This window comes from Habropoda laboriosa, unplaced genomic scaffold (assembly GCF_001263275.1).
Source record: "Habropoda laboriosa isolate 0110345459 unplaced genomic scaffold, ASM126327v1 scaffold225, whole genome shotgun sequence".
Taxonomy (NCBI): Eukaryota; Metazoa; Arthropoda; class Insecta; order Hymenoptera; family Apidae; genus Habropoda; species Habropoda laboriosa.
This window is the reverse complement of record NW_017100368.1, coordinates 224,701-246,299: the sequence shown is the minus strand read 5'-3', so window position 1 is coordinate 246,299 and position 21,599 is coordinate 224,701. Positions and strand designations below refer to the sequence as shown.

The 21,599-nt window shown below is 39.1% G+C and overlaps 1 protein-coding gene across 1 annotated transcript; it reads right to left on the bottom strand.

The window, feature by feature from the left end:
• Nucleotides 1-2,004: 2,004 nt before the first annotated feature.
• LOC108574758 lies at nucleotides 2,005-19,953 on the bottom strand. Its single transcript, XM_017937399.1, has 4 exons — nucleotides 19,900-19,953; nucleotides 5,336-5,551; nucleotides 4,386-4,675; nucleotides 2,005-2,299 (listed from the first exon to the last, which is right to left on the bottom strand). The coding sequence occupies exons 1-4, from the start codon at nucleotides 19,903-19,905 to the stop codon at nucleotides 2,005-2,007; spliced, it is 807 nt and encodes a 268-aa protein (XP_017792888.1). The 5' UTR covers nucleotides 19,906-19,953.
• Between the last annotated feature and the right edge of the window lie 1,646 nt (nucleotides 19,954-21,599).

Below are 21,599 nucleotides of genomic sequence, written 5' to 3'. Positions count from 1 at the left end.
TCTGAAAGAGAAACGAGCGCAGAGTTGCAGCATCGTTCTTCTGCAACGCGACGAATCTCGCCGTGGATCACCTTAGAGACGTTTTTCGTTGCTTAAAGTATATAGCACAACGTCGTAGCTGCCAAACGCGCTCCTCAATACCTGCATATGTGTATATTTACAATATAATAGAGAATATACGTGTATACATGTACGTTTCACGATTACCTTGTTTAAAGTGTCGTCGAGACGGTTCTCATGAAAAAAAAAAACGCATCACTTCAGCAGGGTTTTTCGTGGCGTTAACAAAAATTCACGTCGACGGAAGAAGTAAATCAGTACGTGCACATTCAAATTGACCATTTCGAGATTATAAAGTTACACTTTAATATATATATATATATCATATCACATCGTCTAAGCGGTTAACACGATAAAATCAATAATTGCACAGCTTTTTTGTAAATTGTACAAAACTGTATGAAATGAACGTAACAAAGAATGCAACGAATATATTATCGTTATTATTAAAAATAGTCGCAAGCAGAAATTCGGATATTTACCGCAAGTTTTTTAAACTTTCCTTCTTATCAATTTGTTTTGTTTCTTTTTCTCTTTAAATTACGAGAGCGATTGTCATTCGTGATAGAATCGTGTAAAGCACTTGAAGAGTCACGGACTTTCTTTTTTTAATCTAATTAACGCGTGTTCAGACACGCCGTCTCGCATAAATACAATATGTAAGACGATTTTTCAGACGGACAAGGTTCTAGCGAATTAAACGGAGTTCTAAGAGATTTCGTCGTGAATTTCAACGAGAATGCAATAGGAAATTGAACGTGTAACAGATTCTTCGAGCTGATCTTAATGCAGCTGTAACTTTTTATTTAAAAAACAGGAGGATCTTAGGAAAAAAGAATTGAAGTGCTACCGTTGGTGTTTTCTTCTTCTTCTTTTTTTTTGCGCGCGCGGGAAACACCTTGTCCGCATGAAAATGCCGCAGCGGCGATAAATTTTCAATCATCGACCGCCAAAGCGCTGTTCGCACGGTAAAAATGCTCGTTAACGCCGTCGTTAAATTCCCGGCAACGTATCAAAATCCTTTCTACATTTTCTCTTCTATTTTCATCCGGTGACCACTCTGAATACAAACGAATCGAAACCATCAGCCTGCCATTTTCTCGCTTCAAGCTCGTTCGTTACTTGCCACCTTAAATCACTGTGTAACTGTACATTGTCACACTGTCCTTCTAATGCAACCAGAATTTTTTCTACCAGAGACAATAGAATTGTCCGTAAAAATTCTGGAAGTATTCTCAAACGATAAATCCCACGAGAGAAATCCTGTCGACTCGAAGCATTTCACTCATTCGAAGAGCACAATTCTCTACTCTTCGACTCTTTGCATTATTCAATTCATCCAAAGAGCACAGTTCTCTACTCAACAATTTTCAACTGTTTGTCGATAAAAGGACAATAGAATGAATCTCACACACTCGCCTTCAACTTCTCCAGACAATCTAGTCGCAACAATTCGACACAAAATTCAACCTTCTCCAACGATTTGATCTGAATAATTCAACGCAAACTCATTCCACGGAACTAGGCCTCATTCTTCACATACCCTTCCTCACATCTGTCCTCAACTCTCATCAAAATTCACTTTTCATTGGTGAATTCGACACAAAATTCAACCTTCTCCAACGATTTGATCTGAATAATTCAACGCAAACTCATTCCATGGAACTAGGCCTCATTCTTCACATACCCTTCCTCACATCTGTCCTCAACTCTCATCAAAATTCACTTTTCATTCACCAATGAAAAGTGTTGCGTATTGACCCTCGCGGAATACGCAACACCTCGTACTTTCGAGGTTTAACAAGCTTCAGAATCGTAAGAAACTGCGAATGATAGCTGACAAATGGGCGAAGAAACGAGTCACCGGTCAAAGGAATCGCCGGTACCCGGTCGATCGAACTCCTGCGAGGAGCCAGGTGGTCGATCGGGCACCAGCAGCCATCCTCACGTCCTCACAAATTTGTATACCACACCAAACACTAGAACACTGACGAGAACTAGCACCAGAGCGGTAACTACCTTGGCGAACGCGTTCAGTCCGCTCTCTGTATGTTGTTGCGGCCTCCTGGTGGGCACACTCTGCTTCGATGCGAGACCACGGGCCAACGCAGGGAACGCTAGGCTCTGTGTGAAGGTTAGCTTGTGCAAAGACTCGGATAGAGAGTATGGGCCAACTGAACCACGAGCTGCTGCCCTCAGAAGCGCGTACTCTAGGTCCAGGGCGTCGAACATGCTGTACCTGTTGAGCGTGTATAAGAAAGCATTGAAAGTTGAAAGAGAATGGTGGAAGAATATTGTGCAGATTCTACGACAAAATACGGGGATCCTGGTCTTCGAACGGAAGGTCAAAACAATAGGGGAAGAAGGATTAGTTAGTGATAGGAGTAAGTAGCTTCGCGTGAAAAATTTCAATATACCGGGTGTCCCGTGAGGTTTTCAACAAACTTCGCCCACGTGTTAAGCAGGCGATTCTGAATGAAAGATGTCATATACACTATAGGTCTGTTTCGTTTCGTTATCGAGATAAGCATACTTTATTCTAGCTACATACAAGAGAAGGGATAAGTGACTTAAATTATCAATCGAATTTTCCAATGATATCGTTGAATATGTTCACTAGTGATCTATAAATTCCAACGAAAAATAATGAAATTCCTCGAGGATATAGAACGTTAAGGACTCGGAGATCGAGGCTTTGATAACCCTTAGCTATTCGCGATATCCCTCAAAGGTGCACGAGGACCGAAACCTCGACGGATCGATTCAGTGTCTCGGTGAAGGCTTCATCACCCTTGAAAGTTCACGTGGGGATAGGGGGACGATGAGAATCACGACGATCTACCCACGTGAAAATGAGAAGAGCATTCATCCTGCTAGAATCACATGGATATCACGACCGCGATTAATATCTCGCCGGATGCATAAATGAAAAGGAGAGCGGTAACCGCACGTGTTCCTAGTATTTGCATGGTGCCAGGGTCGGCGCCTTGACACGAGTTAAGATCGACGTCAGACTATCAGCCTCGGGGATTATTTCCAGTCCCGTTCGTCCGATAATTTCACGGATCGGGAACAGGCAACGTTCAGGGACTTGCCTCCCTTTTGTGGACGAGACGACCGTGACGCGTCTGCTACGGAACGATCGCTGATATCCAATTTTCTTGAGATCCAGATTGCTCGTGATAGAGGTTAAAGACGTATTTCGAGATTTCTCGTGAACCTTTCGAGGTGTCGATGACGAGATTCTTTTGTTTCGTTCTTCTCTTCAAACTTGATGTGTTTCGTGACAAGGAAATTTTAATTTCCAGTGTTTCGGTCTATCGATAGGACTCTGAATGAAAATCCTTTGTGCCAAATTTCAGCCTACTAGAGTAGTTATAGATCGAAATGTAGATTTACAGTTTAAGCTCGATTTCTCTTGTTCTGTCACATAACTATTACGAAAAAAAAATCAGAGATACTACAGCCAGTAAGGTGCGTGCCTGTGAATTTTTTCAGATTTCTTGATTGCAAAACCGAATTTTCAAAAATTCAAATTCAAAGAATACCGATTCTTTATATCCTTATTAATACTTCTTTTTAGGCACGCTGTATGTAGAGAAGTGGATGTGAATACTGAGTAAATTATGTAAATGCCTGCTTGAAGGTTCATGCAGGATTATGTAATACGTTGTGGCAGGTGGTGTATAGTTTTTACTTTATCTACCCCTTGAATCATGCTCCATCAGATTGATAAAACTGGTAACACGGTTAGGTTCGAAGTAGGGCTGCTTTCATAAATTCAGAGACGACATTTAGTGGCGAAAGGTGTGTTTGAAATGTGGCATGCTAATGTGAAAAGAGGGTAACAACGAGACTGTGGAATTATACCGCAGAATATAGCCTAAATTAGGACTACTTTAAAAAAAGGTAAAGAAAAGAACAAAATTTTGGAATTACTTGTCTGCTTTTCTCTCAAAATTCTCTTATGCTGGAAATTTAAAATTTTCTCAAAAATTCTTTAATATTGCAAATCTAAAAATTATTTAATATTGCAAATAAAAAAATTTCTCTAACATTCCCTTAAAAAAATTCTAAAATTTCCACAAAAATTCTCTAATATTGCAAATCTAAAAATTTCTCCTTGGATTTTCTAATATTGCAAGTCTAAATATTGTTCGATAAATTTTCTAATGTTGAGAATCAAAAATTCTCTAACACTGCAAATCCAAGAAACGACTCAGTTCCATAGCAAAGTAGAATTGCAACACTTGGCATATAAATTCCAAGGAAAATCCACTGCGCAGACGTTGAAAAAAAAAAAAAGAAAAAACACAATTTATTACCTGCTACTGCGTCTCCTGTCTTGCGAATTAATAGGAGCATTGGCGGAACTTGGCATCGAACGTAGACTACTGGTGGTCGAACTCGATGGACTGGGCGGAAGTGGAGGTTCCTCGTCGATGGACGCTCTGTCTGGCGTCGGTGGACTCTTAGCCCCTGAATTGTGGTGATTGTGATGCAAATGATGCAGCTGCAGCCGAGCGTGGTCAGGATGAAGTAGACTGGCACGACGAGATTGTTGAGGCGTCGCGGCTGGGCTAGTACTTGCTACTCCGCATGGCGACGGCGACGCCTTTTACGACAATCGTACATTACCGTTAAATTTCTGCAGTGTGCACTTTTGAAAATATCATTTCTTCAATGTACATTCAAAAGCTCACTGCAGCACTGCTTTAGAATTCATGTTCTTGGATCTTATTACTGTTGAATTTTACGATCGAGTGGTTACTGTTACGGGATAGAATTTCAGTAGATTGTTGAGATTTGATGATTATTTCTGTCACATTACACTTTTCAGGAAATCATACTATTGTATTATACAGTATGAGGACGCTTCGAATTTTGCAACTCGAATGCAGTCACTCTTGAATTTTTGGAAATTTGATAAATTTCAATTTTTAATTTTTTAAAGCCTTTTAACGAATTTTAATATTGAATTTTTGGAAATTTGATAAACTTCAATTTTTAATTTTTTAAAGCCTTTTAACGAATTTTAATATTGAATTTTTGGAAATTTGATAAATTTCAATTTTTAATTTTTTAAAGCTTTTTAATGAATTTTAATATTGAAATTTTGTTAGTGTGGAATTTTCAAGATTCTAAAATTATCAATCAGAGCGAGTGGTTAAATACAAAATATTTTCTGTAATTTCTAAAATAGGAAAATTATGAGTTTCTCTGTTCCTTTATTTTCTAAATTTGTACATTTGAAAAATGTTTCTTTAATTTCTACCTGTATGGACTCGATGCCACTGTCATTGACGTTCTCCTGGACGTCCGGAAAGACGAATGCCTGCGCCTGTCCATCGGCCTCGCCTCTCGGTGAATCGCTCGGCCATACCTGCAGCAGAGGAAGCCCTCCGCGTGCCTCGGTGCACACTTCCGCGACGACGTCGTTGCTCTGCTCACCCGCATTGAGGCACAACCGGCCCAGCTCTCTCAGTGGCTTCTATTGAACAATGTACAATAACCATTTACCTCAACTTAAAGCTTTACAGCCTCCCTTAACCCTTTAACACATTCTGCACCGCGGAATTTTAAGCCAATATTTCGTACAGCCTAAACAACTTTTTTGTTTCTTATTTTGTTTTTCTTTCGGATTAAATCTCATTTTTGATATTTTTTATATCAAATTTTATATGTTTCACTTTATTTAATACATATTGAAAAGGTCAGTGACAGTTTATACGCGTTTCTGTTTGTAATTTACATACAGGGTGTCCCGTAACTCCTCGAACACCCGGGGGTTGCTGGGGTGACTCTGAACAACTTTTTCCTTTACCAAAATCTTGTTTGAAGCTTCATATTTGAATTATTAACGAAAAACACTGGCCAATCAGAGCGCGCGTAGAGCCCGCGCTCAGGGACGGAGAACAGAGGCTCACCCGCGCGCGATCGAACAAATGCGTACGCGTCAGTTCTCGGTTCTCGACAGCTGTCAAAAAAATTTCACTTTGCACCGCTATTTTTATAAGGCTTAGAGACATTTGTATAAATTTTTGAAAAAACTGCAATTAGTCGGAATCGTGAAGAAAATAGCGAAGGTCTGAAAATAGCCTCTGTTCTCCGCCCCTGAGCGCGGGCTCTACGCGCGCTGTAATTGGCCAGTGTTTTTCGTTAATAATTCAAAAACGAAGCTTCAAACGGTATTTTGGAAAAGGAAAAAGTTGTTCAGAGTCACCCCAGCAACCCCCCATTTCCGGGACACCCTGTATATTGTCGCTCATATATGAACGACGCGGTGCAAAATGTGTTCAGGGCGATGAACCCACAAAACACAACTAATGCAACCAATAAACTTACATACTTTTAAGCAATAAAAATAGCTGGCGTGAACTTATGAATCTATATTTTCGGGAAATATAATTTAGACGCGGTTTACTTTAAAACAAATTTGAAATAGTAAACTAATTATCAGGAGGATAACCCTTAAAGGGTTAACACGTTGACTGCCATGCTACGAGATAACTCGTAGTTGGCAGTTTGCTGGTAGAAGTTACATCCTATTCGGAGACGCCCGACCACGAGATAATTCGAAAGCATTTTTTTGCAAAAAAGCAATTAAAATTAAAGTCATAATATAAAAATTAATATGTGTTTGTTTAATTCTATACAATAAATTGAAAGAAAAATGTTGGCGTCTAGAACAGATTTCCTCAAAATAGACTTGGCAGTCAAGGTGTTAATAAATAAACAAATGAATAAATTCAATATTCAATATTATTCCAGTCAATATTCTGCAGCACTTAATTTCGAAATAAATCTTTCATTAGGTGAACCAAGATACCTTGAATATATGTGAAGCATTTAATTACAGAAAAATGCTGCTAAGGTTGAATTCTTGACACTTCAATCTACCTTTTTGGTAGACACTTCAATATGCTTTTATAGTTACAGAAAATGAATAATTATTTTTCTCTCAATAAATATAGAAAAATGTCGATAGGGTTGAATTCTTGAAACTTTAATCCATCTTTGCACATATTTTGCATATTTTTGAAAATTCAAGTCCCATTTCCAAATATTGTCACGTACAATTATCAAGTTTCATTCTTGTATATCATTTTAAGAAATTTTCACTTAGTCACAGAGTGTCTCAATTTTGATTATGCACAAAGATTGCTACGTTGATGAAATATCAGAGTGTTCAATGAAATTTCAGCTTCCTATCTCGACGTCGAATATAATTCTGATGATATTTAGCGTGTTAATTGAAACACGACAGTCTCAGAACGTACGAATCCTCCTACTATCTGACATAACCATGTCCAAGTGCTGATAACAACGTTCCTCCGATGTTATGTCAACCACACGCACACAGAACGCATTATGCTCGCTGCATTTACGTCACGCGGCGGCTGTCACCGTTTCGAATTGATTCGCTCCCCGAGATCTACGCGAAAACGTTTCCGGAAATTTCACCGAGGACGTTCCCATTGTGTCAATTCTCCTATCCCTCGTCTTTCTCCAGCGTTGCAATCGTGAGCAGAATTGATAAATAATGCGCGACAATCAATTTATCGATTCGTGTACTCGAAATACAAAATTTCTGCCCAACAGCAACCATTTCCTTGCTTTACACTATTCTGATCTATTTCAAGACGAAACTTTTCATACTCGAAATCTTGCATTTGAGAAAAGATTTCCGCAGAACGGGAAAAAGAGCAATTTTAAAAATCCATTTCAATTTTTTTTCTTGACTCCAAATAATTCTTTACGTTTGTAAAATATTTCCTTCTCGATAACAGGAATAAAATTGTTAATTTATGTACTCGTTATTTTAATTCTACAGCATTTTCCTTTGCGCAATAACAATTACCTCTGAATAATAAAATTCACCGAAAAATCCTCCGAAGTGAGACATTACTTTTTGAATTACAGAAACAAAATTGTCAATTAATTGTTGTTATGATGTGCTCGTGATAGTTGCAACCAACTTTCGAGCTTTGTCGAATTTAGCACATGGTGTGCCGACCAAATCTAATGGGTTCGAAGGACCACCTCCGTGATTAGGAGGACGAAACAGCTATTGCTAATGATCTAAACTTCTAAAAGGAGCGACTCTTGGCATGGTCAGATAACTTCTGTCTTTCCCTTCCGCGTAAGGTCCCACGACACCTCCGTGCGAGGACGCATCGCGGGGGTGAGGCCCTCGGATAGGTTGAATACATTTTTCGATAGTGGTGGGGAAAAACTATTGGTTAAAATCATAGGTGCGAAAACTACACCGACACCTCCGTGCGAGGACGCATCGCGGGGGTGAGGCCCTCGGATAGGTTGAATACATTTTTCAATAGTGGTGGGGAAAAACTATTGGTTAAAATCATAGGTGCGAAAACTACAAGAAAATGCCACCCCCCAGACCATAGGTCACTCTCAGGTACCAAGCGTACCCTAGAGTGACGCACGCGGGAATTCCGAGTGCCTCGAACAATCACCGTAGCGGACAATAACGTTAAGACGCGCTTCGGCTCTGGTGACCATACGAATGCAAAAATGTGGACCGTAGCGGACAATAACGTTAAGACGCGCTTCGGCTCTGGTGACCATACGAATGCAAAAATGTACAAGTGAAAATAGGGGCGAAGATTCTAAGTCGAAAACGAGACAATAAAAGGTAAAAGCAAGTTCTTAGATTGAAAGAGTACGATTGCCGTGGCGTCATAAAATTACCGCTGCTACGAAACGAGCGAAGGCGAAAAATATATGCAATAGAACTACATGCTAAGAAATCTAAGGGTCGAACGGCCGACATACCTGTCTAGGATTAAACAACTGTCATTTTCGACGAAAAAATGTACACTAATCTACATTATCTCTGAACAGTGAAATTCGCAGAAAAATCCTGAGAAAATAAATTCACATTTATTCCACGTCCGCACCGTGTATATTAACAAACACCGAATTAAACTTTCATCCCGGCGGAAGTGGCCGTATTCGCGGAAGGGAAGCTCGAATCAGCTTATCGGCTTACGCTCTCAGAGGCTTTGCGTAATTCCGCTCGTCGTCCACTCTTCCGTAGCAATTTCGATCCTTTTGATCGCGCCGTTTATCGTCGCGTTCATCGAAAACAGTAAAATTCAATCCGCCGCGGCATGCGACTAATTCATTCATTCACCTGTCAAACATTTATCGACACGCTTACGTATTTTCGCTCCACTCCGTTATTCACACCTCTTTTCCATTATTTATCAACGACGAGGAGAATCGTCGTTCATCGTACCTACTTGACGGAGAACTGAAGCACATCAATCCATCGAACATTCTTTGGCAAGATTATTTATCAGGTTAATAGAGTAGCAGTTGGCCTGATATTCAAGGAGACATATACGGCTACGAGATGTTATAAATATCGAAATATAGGGGAATTTCGTGGGTGAAGGTTAGGTACGCCGTTCCATGCGATCTTTACGTGAATTCTTGCCATATTTGGCCCGTTTCGACGGTCATATTGGCTGATGGTAATATCTGATACGCGCAGCTGTTAGTGTTTCCAAAGGGAAAAGCTCGAGCACGAACGAAAATATTGTTGCATCGTGTACACTTTATGAAACGCGTTCAATATCAATCGCGTGTAATGTTTCGATGCTTTTGTTGTTGTTCCAAACATTGTGGTCGATTAAAACAGTGAAACGTGGATGAAAGTTTCGGAAGGTTTATACATAAATTGGATAAAGTTTAGACTTTGATAAAGTCAATAGTGAAGGAAGAAGATTGCGAGCGATTGCAGTGATGTTTTCGAAATATATAAAGATTCGCAATCGTTGAGAAAAGAGAGTTACAATTGTGATCAGTTGAGATGAAATAATATGCAAGGGATGTTCGAAATATTTGAAATCCGAACTTTACCGATATTCGAATATTACTATACTCGACTGTTTGACTATTCGAATATTCGAACACACACTACCGGCCGAAAATTTGGAATCACTTGCCAATTTATATTAATATTGAATCTGCTACTAATTCTTTATTGATTTGAAATTGATGTTGTGGAGATCAATAGCACTTTACCTCATTTCGATTGATTTGAGTTATAAAAAATTCGTTGGAAAATTATTATAAATACTAACCTTTTTGGGGAACTTTTGTGGAAATTGCAATGCACAGTGATTCCAAACATCTGGCCGGTAGTGTACATCGAATATTGCTCTCGAGAGTACTCTAAAATTGTATGTCCTCATAAACATCCAAATTCCACATGAATGATGAATGTGTTCAAGCGAACAGTCGATGGAACATTCCTTCCGATGAATAAATAAGCAAAATGCCATTTTTTTTTGTTTAAGGAACTCGTAAGAAATCGAAGGAGAACCGCGATATAAATAATTTACAGCCGTACGATCGGAACGTCTGAATTGCTTAATGGGAAAGAGGAAATATCTCTAGAAAGTAGGGATTAAAAATGAAGCAACTCGAGCAGCAAACTTATGAATCAATACTGCGAACCAAATCAAGAATTTAACGAAGTACACATCCTGCATTTTTGATCGAATCTCCGAGGAAAACTTCAGAATTAAACAACCTTCGACGTTTCGAACACACGTGTCCAGGAATATCGTGGATGTGACTGGAAAAGGTTATTGTTTATCGTCGTCGATGTAGGCGAATGGAAGGAGCTTCACTTCCGACCATGGTTGATCGCTATCGAGGCGAGATTCCCGCGATACCCTCGCACAATCTCGATTTCAGGGAAAGAACGTGCAGATTTTCAATCGGAGTTTCGATTAAGTATAATTGGTGTTACCCAAGCCTAAGCACAATGGAGAAATCGTTTTCCTCGTGATATCGCGGTCGGAAGGAATGTAAGTGGAGAAAACTTTGTAGCGAAAGAGATTTATGTAATTTTACGTAATTGTTGTGCGTCACAGCGTCGACAGTTAATATTTTTGCGACGATTTGGATAACGCGACTTCGTAATTTATCGCGAGATAAATTGAAGCCGATTATGAGTAAAGTAGCCTGTACACCTTTGCTGTATTTTAGGAGAAGGGTGGTTGCTACCAATTTGGGATTGGATGATGTGGGAGTGACTTGTCTTTTAGGAAAGGGTAAAGGCAGTGGAAGGTGGGAAAGTTTCCCGTTTCTAATTTCTATGGCGTCTGCAATATTTATATTGTGGAACAACGAAGGCGCCAGGGTAAGTTGCGTTAGTCTGGCTCTGGAGTCTGGGTGATAAATTAGGTGGTGTATTTGACGGTTTCGAGCATTGTTTGAGCCTAGTTTCGTAGTGTCCTGGGGTGTGGGCCTTCGTGCGAGGCCACCCTGAAAGCGGTCTGAAGCTATGTTGGAAAGTGGTAGAGGATAGACGCAAGGTTATGGAGTTTCGTCCTGGTGGACTCGTCAGTAAGGCTTTCAAGGAGATCGGTGCCTTAGAGACGGGAGGGACTGGAAGGACTCAGGTCAGAAGGTGTATATATACAAATAGGAGCGTTTACGAGGACTAGCGAGAACTTGTGGTTAGTCTGTCCCTCTGGTGGCAGAGCGTAGGACTACTGCGACGAAACGTGGGAACAAACCGCGTTTGTTTGCGACGCAGCAGTAACTTTTCTAGCTGCAATATTAATCTGAATTATAATCGAAACGTTAAGTCACGAAAGAATCAACCAAAAATATTTTAAGTCGAAAGTTAACATTTTTCTTGAACCATCCTGTATAATCTTGAAAGTCATAAAAATAACATAATCCAATTCTCTCTAGGATTCCTCGAAGAACAGCGCGAAGTCGATGAACTTGACTTAAATAGAAAACTGTTTCCAAAACTTTCCAACTCTACCATTATAAGTTCGAAAGTCTTCGACCGCGTGTCTTCTTCAAATATCACCCGATCGGATTTTCATTAAGGTCTGTTTACATCGACGCAACGAAGGCCGTGGCAAAAGGCTCTTTGTAACGCGAGTGACGTAGGACGGAGGACGCACGCGAGAATCACAGGCGACAGTTCACCAGCCAATATCTATCACGGCGCGATAATAAAAGTGCAAAGTTCAGAAGCAGCGTTTACACAGTACGATTCACCGCTATTACACCGTCATTTTCCTCCCCGTAAAGGCGGTCACTATGACGTAGGAGTAATTCGATTTCCTGCACACTTTGATACTTGCTTTCCTTCTGGCGAACGTCACGCTTCGTTTTCTTCGATATTGTTCCTCGATTCTCTGCGCTCTGACGCATGTTGCACTTTCGTCTCGGATATTTTTACTGCGAGAAGTGTAACATCGGTGACGTGGAGGAGATTACGTACGATGTAACTTCTTTTTCAAAATTCATTCGGCAATATTTAATCCTGTTGAGAGGTTTCTGTAAGAATAGTATTATTTCTCCTCAATTTTCTGCACTCTGAGGCATATTGTTCCAAGCTCTGCTCTTGTATACTTTTGCTGCGAGAAGTGTATATTGGCGGTGAGGAAGAAATTGTGATGTGATTATTTCGAAAATTGATTCGGTAATTTTTAATCCTTGCAGAAGCATATGAGGATATGATATTTCTGTGAAAATAATATTTCTCCTCAGTTTTCTGCACTCTGAGGCATACTGAACTTTGTTCTTGTACATTAATGACGAGAAAGAAATTACTTACGACGTTATTACGGTATAATACCTATTTTTCAATGTAAGTCTTCTGCAAGAATAATATCGTTCCTCTTTTCACTGCAACAAGCTTCCATTAACGTTTATGAAAACATTTATTAACGCAAACGTGAATTTTCACAATTTCCCCAACCGTTGCGATTCTTCACTGCTAAAAGTGTTTCACATTAGAAAAGAAAAAAGGTGAAAAGAAGGTTTCTCTAAGAATAAAATATCACTCTATACGGCTGAGACTCATTATTCATCCATTGTTGGAGCTGCTCGAAAGGGGAAGCGATTCACGACGCGGCGACATTTAATGCTATCATTTGACGTAAATTTATCGACACGTTTTTTTTTTCTTTTTCCCTCGTTCAGTGATTTTTTTCATCGGTGTATAATTAGTCCGACCTCGTTCGAAAAAAAAACCGCTGGTCAAACAGGCGACGCGAACGCAGATCGATAGAGCGCAACCAGGAAGCTTCACTAATGAAGCTGGATGGTTCTTTACAGTTCTCCCATTCCATGGAAGGGAACGTTATTCAGCATTTTACGGAGCACGGGAAGAGGGAGAGAAAGAGAAAAGTGAAGGAAAGGTAAAACGAAACACCTGTCCCGGAAGAGAAGTTACGATGAAAGTTTAAAACTCGCCCGTAAGGGTGGTTCACTGGAAGATCGTTCGCGAAATATTCCCCGAAGCATGGAAGAACCGTGAAAAAATACGGTAAATGTGAAATTTTTTTTCAAATAATGACCGAAAGACTTCATTAATATTTTCTTTTTTTTCAACTTTCACATTTCACATGATGGAATATTTTTGAATATTTCGTTGAACATTTTCACAATGAATTTCTATGTAACGTTGTAACGCAAATAACTCTACACGAATTGAATTCTGCCGTTTAATACAACATTTTTATCAAACAATTTACAAGGCCGAAATGTATGTTTCAGGAATCAGTATAAAGAGGAAAAGTTAAGTGGAGAACACAGGAAACGAGTTTCCTTCTATTGTTCCAATATTCACCGATGAAAACCAGTGTTTTTTTTTTTTTTCGTTGTAAAAGCAGAATCCACGCGACGAGCAAAGCGACGCAATTTAAATGAAGGTATCTGGCTGAGGCCCAAAGTTTTCTGTGTGAAAAACGACACAACTGAAGCGGTGTATTGTTGCCGATGCAAAGGAAATTTGCATTCTTTCTTTAATGTATTTCTAACGGAACGCAAACTCTGTTATACATATTTCTTTATATTTTATTTTCTACGAATAACTTTGCATAATACGACGGACGTGAAATATGAAAATATTATATTCAGATCTGAATTTTGAGATTTTGAGAAGGGGAGGAAATTACAGTACCTAATTCTTTCAAGAAAATTCTTTTTCAAGCTTTCAGACTTTTCTTTCCAATTTAAAAGAGTATTTTTAAAACATCAGAAGAGCAATAATACGAAATCCTCTATTTTTCCAATTTCCCAGTAATTTAAAATCCTCCTTCATCCTTCCAGAAATTTTCCTCTGATTACCCAGTAATTAAAAAATATTTCTTCTTTCTTCCACAAATTATTTTCCAATTTTCCGAAAATGCAAAATCTTTCTTCGTTCTTCTAAAATCTCCCTTTCAAATTCAAGGAATACTTTTCAGACACAAGAGTAGCTATAATTCGAATATTTCTTCATCCTTCCAGAAATTTTCTTCCAATTCTCCAATAATCCAAATTCTTCTCCATCCTTTTCAGAAAAAAATTTTTTTCCAATTTGTAAGTACATTTTGGAAGACGTAAGAGGAGGGATGATTCAAGATGAAACCGGATGGCAAGCAATTAATCAAGTCCGCTCTACTTAGGGTGAAATTATCGAATAAAAAAATTCGCGACGTTTCCGCTAAATGAAATATTCCGTGAAATTAATAAATTTCCTCGATGGCTGGAGTATTAAAAAGTTTGTTGAAATACCGGGATAAATGTGTTCTTGGCCGCGAGCTCGACGCATTATCGGCGACCTAATAAATTATAAATATTGCCAAGGGAGTGAGTGAGTCGTCGGCACATCGATAAAACTCGAAACCTATTTTCCACCAATGAATTTGCAATATCGCGATGTGAAATTTGCCCGAACAATTTTAAACACCGTTTTTCAAGGAAAACTTTAGCCACTCTGTTGTTGTTTTTTCTTTCATTTATCACGTATATACACATGCATGCGTACATGAACTCGTTGAACGAGTTTTACGACGAGCTGAATAATGCAAAGTGAATTAAACATTCTGCGTTGCTCGAACAATTCTCTTCGCTCCCTCTCTTTTTCACTTGTAAAGTGAAATCATTTAAAACAGAGGCAGAGTTTTGCAACAGCAATTTATACTGCAATTACACCGCTGCGTTTGTAATGTATTCATTTGTATCCTCCCTCGTTCATCGATTCGCAATTCCCACGCTGCACACACCGTGTTGTGCCGAACTACGTAATTATTATCAAGATTATTTGTTTAAACGGAGATTGGACACGTTTAAATGTGTACGTAAAGCAAATTTTTGTAAACTTTTCAACCCCATTTTCGAGTGTTCTTAGCGTCGTTATGAAAATTAGAATTTGTCTGTTGCTGAAATTGGTAGAAATAGAGATTTCATAGGTAAACCCTTTCGAGACTACAGGTGCAAATATGTATCACGAAAAAATATTAATGGTACACGTAAGTACACTGTCTCATATCGCTGACACTTTTTTAAATATTTTCTGACATAAAAGTGAATATTGAAATATTTTTGTCACTGTTGTAACTTAACGCAGTTGAAAGTGTTAGCGTTAAAACAGAAAGGGTTAACATTAAATCTGCGATTCTTTTGTTATGAATGATAACATAAATTTATATTAAAGTGCTATGTTTTACGATATTTTTAAAAGAATAACAGATTAGACACTTTCACTTGATTTTGTTTAATTGAATTTTAATTGCTTCGCTAATATTTTAATATGGAGTAAGGTTTTTAGCTAGAGATGATTAAATATTGTCAATTTACGAGTAGCGATAAATTAAAGTAAATCATTGGAGACATCAGAGGAAGCAGCCGGAGGAAATTTCATTTCCTTCCTCGTTATAAGCCTCTCTCGGATAACACTGCTAAAGTACTTCAACGAAATATACCGAAAATTAAAATTAAAATACAATTTTCGAAGCACCGGTTCACAATTAGGACAGCTAATTACTTAAATGAAACTTGTAAAATTTCAAAATTCCTTGCTCCTCGGAAGTTGATTTTCAAAAGTGAAGAAAATAAGGGACACTAATCTTTCTAAATTCCTCAATCCTATTTTCTATCTTTCTTCTAACATTGCTATAAGAATTATACTAAATAATTTCTAAAATTGTACACGTTTTATCATTTTCTCAACCCTACCAATTTCGTGGAAAAAATTTCACATCCTTTCTAGCATTGCTACAAGAACCACACTTTCTCTCATTTCTTCAGCCCTAGTGTCCATGTTTTTACTACCAGTCTCGTGGAAATAATTTCACGATAGTAAACAGAAATATAGAAGAAAGCAACTAACAACGATTTCCATAAATCCTTCAACTCGTGATATATTTGTCTGATATGAAAATGATGGAAGCTCAGAGGCGAACCTCATCCCCTTTCCTTCCCAAGTTAATTGCCATTTCTAAATCCAACCCTTCGTCGAGAAATCCCCTAAATTACTAAATTATCTCGACCTAGTAGCCGGGAACGAGCAGGGTAAAGGCTGAGCGAACGTTAGCTCGCGTAATCCATTAAAAATTCGTGGGGGCAGGTAGCTAGGGGTTGGACGGCGAGGCCATAATCGTGACCGATGATTTGCCGAGCGTGTCGAACAGACACACGACGATGTTCGTGACCGTGACTGAAAGATCTTGCTACGGTATGGCCTTGACATGGCACGGTCGATGAAGGAAAGGAAAAAGGGGGCTGCTTTTCCGCGTCGCGACGCCTCGACACGCGTGTAAATAGCGACCTGACATCGATACATTTTTAACCGTCGATTACGAAACGCCGAGAGCTCGACTTCTCGAAAAATTAACTTTCTTTTCCTCTATTTCTTTTTTCTTTTTATTTTCACCTCCTTCTGAGATTTCTTTCGATTCTCATGAAAGGGTCTCTTATTGAAAAGTTAAGCCGAAGGGAGAAGAAATATCGAGAAAGTGTTTCTCAGCTGTTGATTGCGAGGGATTGTGATTTTCTTCGAGCGTAAAGCCTGTCGCCAGGAAATTTCCAGATTTTCATGGAGCTTTACAAAATTCTAAGTTTCCTATTTCTTTTTATCGCTTCGGAAGTTTCTTTTTTTTCGATTTTTTCGAAGGACTTTCTGTGGAGAAGTTACGGAGAAGTATCCAGGATGTGTTTCTTAACTGTTGATTGTGAGAGATCGTGATTTTCTGGGTCGCCAGCAAATTTCAGGGTTGAACTATATCTAAGTGTGCAAAAATTTCGTAAAATTAAATTTGTGCAAGATTTTTCTCAGATTTGTTTCCTAAATTTAAAAATTTAAAATTTTCTCTTATTTACATGAACGTTTTCTATTGTTTCTTTAAATGAAACTATAGCGTTTTTAAAATACTCTTTATTACAACGAATTATGGCGAAAAATAGATAGAGAAACTCTGATCTACGAAATGTAAATAAATTTTTTGCAAAATTCAAGCACGCTTAAATACTGTCAAATTTGTTTCCAATTCGAGGAAGGTCCTGAAACTTTGCGGTACACCCTATACAATGATTCTTTCACGGTACCTTTTTCTATGCACTTCTTTTCTCAAAGGATGTTTCAAAAACATGTCAACGATTTCTGATTAACTTGTTTTCAACTATCAATTTCCAAAGATCACGATCACCTCTGTGAAAATTGTTCCAGAAGTTGAAACTCCTCAGAATAGTTCCTCCCTGTTTGTTCCTTTATTCATCGAACAATTATTCGAGAATGTTCGGAGTGAAATGAAAATTTCACGAGAACGATTAACTACGCCGAGGCTCGATTACTAATTCCACCCTGACGACCGGAAAGTTAGCTATCTAAAGGGACTGATGGAAAAGTTAGCCTAATGGAAAAGTTAAGGGTTGCTGGGGGCACGTATTAATCGAAGCCTCGTCCTTTCAGGTATAAAAGCGCCACAGGGTACTCTCGATTGCAAAACTATGTATACAACGAAAAACAAAACTTGCGACTTGCATTGAAATTGAATTTTTCATTTTTCTCATTTACTTTGACCCGAATAAATGCCGATTCACTAGAGAAGAAAGGGTAAATAAACGCATGAAGTTTCAAGTACTGAAATATTTCGCTCGGATGAGAATTCTGAAAATATTTTCACAGAAAAAATGTGAAATGTTGAGGGTGACGTAAAAGATACTACTGAAATATTAATTAAAGATGTCATTCGTGTCTTTAGATTCGACGCCTCGAATGCTCTGAAAGGGAGCGCGAGGTATTTATGCAATTTCGCTCGTTTGTTCGCGACACTAGGGGAGAGATCTCATTATGCGACGAACCAATCCATCTCCTTTTCACTCGAACACCGTGCAACGTCATCTCAGAGCTTTGGAGAGAATGATCAAAGAATGTCGTTATCGAAGACACTTCCTCGTTTCGCTGTGATTTCTGTGTAACCGAGAGGTCGAGGCCCCGGAAATCCACCCTCTTGATCGTCGTTAGGACGCTATCGTGGGGAATCTGGCGAATCCCTTGATAGGAGGTGTGATGACAAGGGGGAAAGTGTGTGGTCCGTTTGAGGGAAGACCCTTCGAGACAATTTCTCATCCCTTCGAAGCGTCGAACTACCATGGCGGAAAAAGGAGAGCAACGTAGTGGAGAATTTTCAGGTATAGGAAATTTGGAAATATTGAGAAGATGGCTTTTTTCAATATTTTTCCTGCATCCTTCAAAAGTGTAAAATTTGAGAGGGATTTTGGGAGAAAAGTATTGTGGAAATTTAATTGCCGCATTTAATCGTGGTTTGAAAATTTATCAGAAAAATTTGGAAATAATTCAGCAATGAAATGAGGATTTAAGTGTTCCTGTTTAAGGTGAATAAAATTGATGGAGAAAATATGAGGCGAATCTCAGGGTTCGACGGAGAAGATTCACCTCTGACTCTTGTCTAATGAGATTGCAAACAAGGATAGCAAACGAGCAAGGATATCAAGCAAACACAAATGAATAAACTTCCCAAGTTTATCTGGGATCCAAGGAAAGGGGAGCTCGTTTCAAACATGGATCCTCTTGTAGCGATATCATCTTGAATAGGTAACAATTTTGCTCGAAAAGGTAGAACTTCTAGACACTTTATCATAAGTCTTTAAACGAAGATTTAATTCCAAGTTAGTGTTCATTGAAAACGTTCAAGTTGCTCGAGGTAGAATTAAGAATATCATGCTTAGACCTTCGAAATTCCACAGCTTTGCTTTGCAAATAAAATCTTCATTAAAACGAAAAAATTTGATAACCTACTGTTCTACAGAAATATTAAAATCACACGAAATTTCCACCTTCGTTTATTCAAACACTTTACTACTCTATCTTCACTTTACTAACAATTCTAAGAATAGTAAAAATAAAGGGTTTCCTATTCCACAATAATTAAAATGAAAGTTAAATACCGTACTAAAGTTCTCAACCCCAAGAAACCTAAATCCTTAAAAATGAAGAAAAAGAGGATGAGATCTCAATTGTTCACTTCACGAAGAAGATCCCAGTAAAAAATTACCCAAATTCTAAGAAAAATAAAAATAAAGGGTTTCCTATTCCACAATAATTAAAATGAAAGTTAAATACCGTACTAAAGTTCTCAACCCCAAGTGACCTAAATCCTTAAAAATGAAAAAAAAAAGAGAAGATTTCAATTTCCACTTCACGCAGAAGATCCCAGTAAAAAATTACCCACTATACCAAAAATTAAGTAAAAAATACATAACCAAAGTTTCCAACCCAAGAGAAGCCTAAATCCTACCAAAGTTAACCAACAACCATAAAAAAAGTAAACACCCGCTAAATTACCACTCCACAAAACAAGCTCCAATCAAACTTCAGCTCCTGAAGAAACTTCCACAAAAACATCGTACCAAAATTCTCAACCCAGTTTCACCAAAAAAGAAACGCACTCAACGTGACCTGGAGACATCACCCCACGGTAGCACCCATTCCACCCATCCAGAAACTCTCTCTCTCTCTCTCTTTCACTGTATCCATTCACCCACCTGCATGCTTCCGAGGCCGATATCATGGCCAAGGGTTTCGGCACGATCGTTCACGTCGTGCCTATCGTCGGCGAGGTCCAGGATATCGGGTTCTCCTTCTGTTAGACTCCTCGGGGTTCGAACTGCGACTGGTTCCGCTCTGTCAGGACAGGCCGAGACAGCAGCGTGGCTCAGGGGGAGGGGGTTGCCTCGGTCCGGTAGCTAGGCGTCGGTGGGGATGGGCGACTGTGCTTTGGGGGTAAGAGAGAGAGAGAGAGAGAGAGAGAGAGAGAGAGAGAGAGCAGAGGGAGAGAGAGAGAGCAGAGGGAGAGAGAGAGAGCAGAGGGAGAGAGGGAGAGATTCAGCCAGTGTAAGTTCTCTTCGATGAGAGAGAGTTTGATTTACCCTGTCTGGTGGACCTCGCGACCTGACCCTGTTCGTTAGGCTCGATTCGACGCTTGTTGCTCCACGAATTACTGTTATCGAGTAGATATGACAGATTGATGGGGATGGTGCAGGTGGAACGAGGGTGGAATGCTTCACTGTGATCACTGCAAGGGATGGAGAGAGTTGTTGATTTTTTTTTAAGGGAATTTTGTTGGGTTGCTTGAGGAGGATATTTGTGAAAAACAGTGTTATATCTTTGGCAGCTTTTCACTTTCAATATTTCTTATAATTTGTCTTCTGACTTTTTTGTAAGCCTGAAGTTTGAGGGATGATACAGGAGGAATGCTTGACTGTGATCACTGTAAAGGATGGAGAGAGTTGTTGATTTTTTTTTAAGGGAATTTTGTTGGGTTGCTTGAGGAGGATATTTGTGAAGAACAGTGTTATATCCTTGGCAGCTTTTCACTTTCAATATTTCTTATAATTTGTCTTCTGACTTTTCTGTAAGCCTGAAGTTTGAAGGATGACGCAGGTGGAATGCTTGATCCAGATCACTGAGTTGCTGATTTTTTTTAGGGGGATTTTGTTGGATTACATGTAGAGGACATTTGTGGAGTACAGTGATTGTCCTTGCTAGAATATCGACACGTTTTCACAGTTTGTCTTCTGACATTTTTGTAAGCCTGAAGTTTGAAGGATGACGTAGCTGGAATGCTTGACTGTGATCACTGCGAGGAATGGAGAGAGTTGTTGATTTTTTTTAGAAGAATTTTGTTGGATTGCTTGAAGATGAAATTTGTGGAGAACAGTGTTATGTCCTTGCTAGGATGTCCACTTTCAATATTTTCTATTTCAAGATAGATTTTCAAAGTTTGTCTGCTCATTTATTCGTAAGCCTTCGTTCGAGTTCTTTGCAAGAAGAAAGTTAAAAGTAATTGGACCAGGCAAGTAAAGAAATTAATGCTGACAAACATAGTTGCTTTTGATTCCCTGAAAGCTTTCTGTCGAAACTTTTCAATCTTTCAAGAAGCAACGATAAAAGTTTACGACAGAGAATGAAATCATCGTTCCAAGCGATTCCTGAACAGTTCGATCCTTCCGAAGTTTGTACCGCAGCCGCTAATTTCGAAGAAATTGCTTAAACGCCGGCACAGACAATAGAACGAGCGGTGTGGAGCAATTTACTTCCGTCGAAGACGGAAGTCGATTCATCGGGAAACGACAGAGGCTCGAAGAGGAGCGTTCGAACCAGTGAAATGTAGACGAAGAGCTTCTCGAGTGGCTGGATTCGATTCTCGCGATAACGAAGACCCGAGCGGAAATCCTGGGGAAGC

What these genes read in the sequence shown, in the direction of transcription:
- LOC108574758 (XM_017937399.1), bottom strand. An exon ending in GTGGCATCGAGTCCATACAG is followed by an intron (nt 4,676 to 5,335) that starts GTAGAAATTAAA and finishes TTGTCGTAAAAG; the next exon opens with GCGTCGCCGTCGCCATGCGG. An exon ending in GACAGGAGACGCAGTAGCAG is followed by an intron (nt 2,300 to 4,385) that starts GTAATAAATTGT and finishes CACGCTCAACAG; the next exon opens with GTACAGCATGTTCGACGCCC.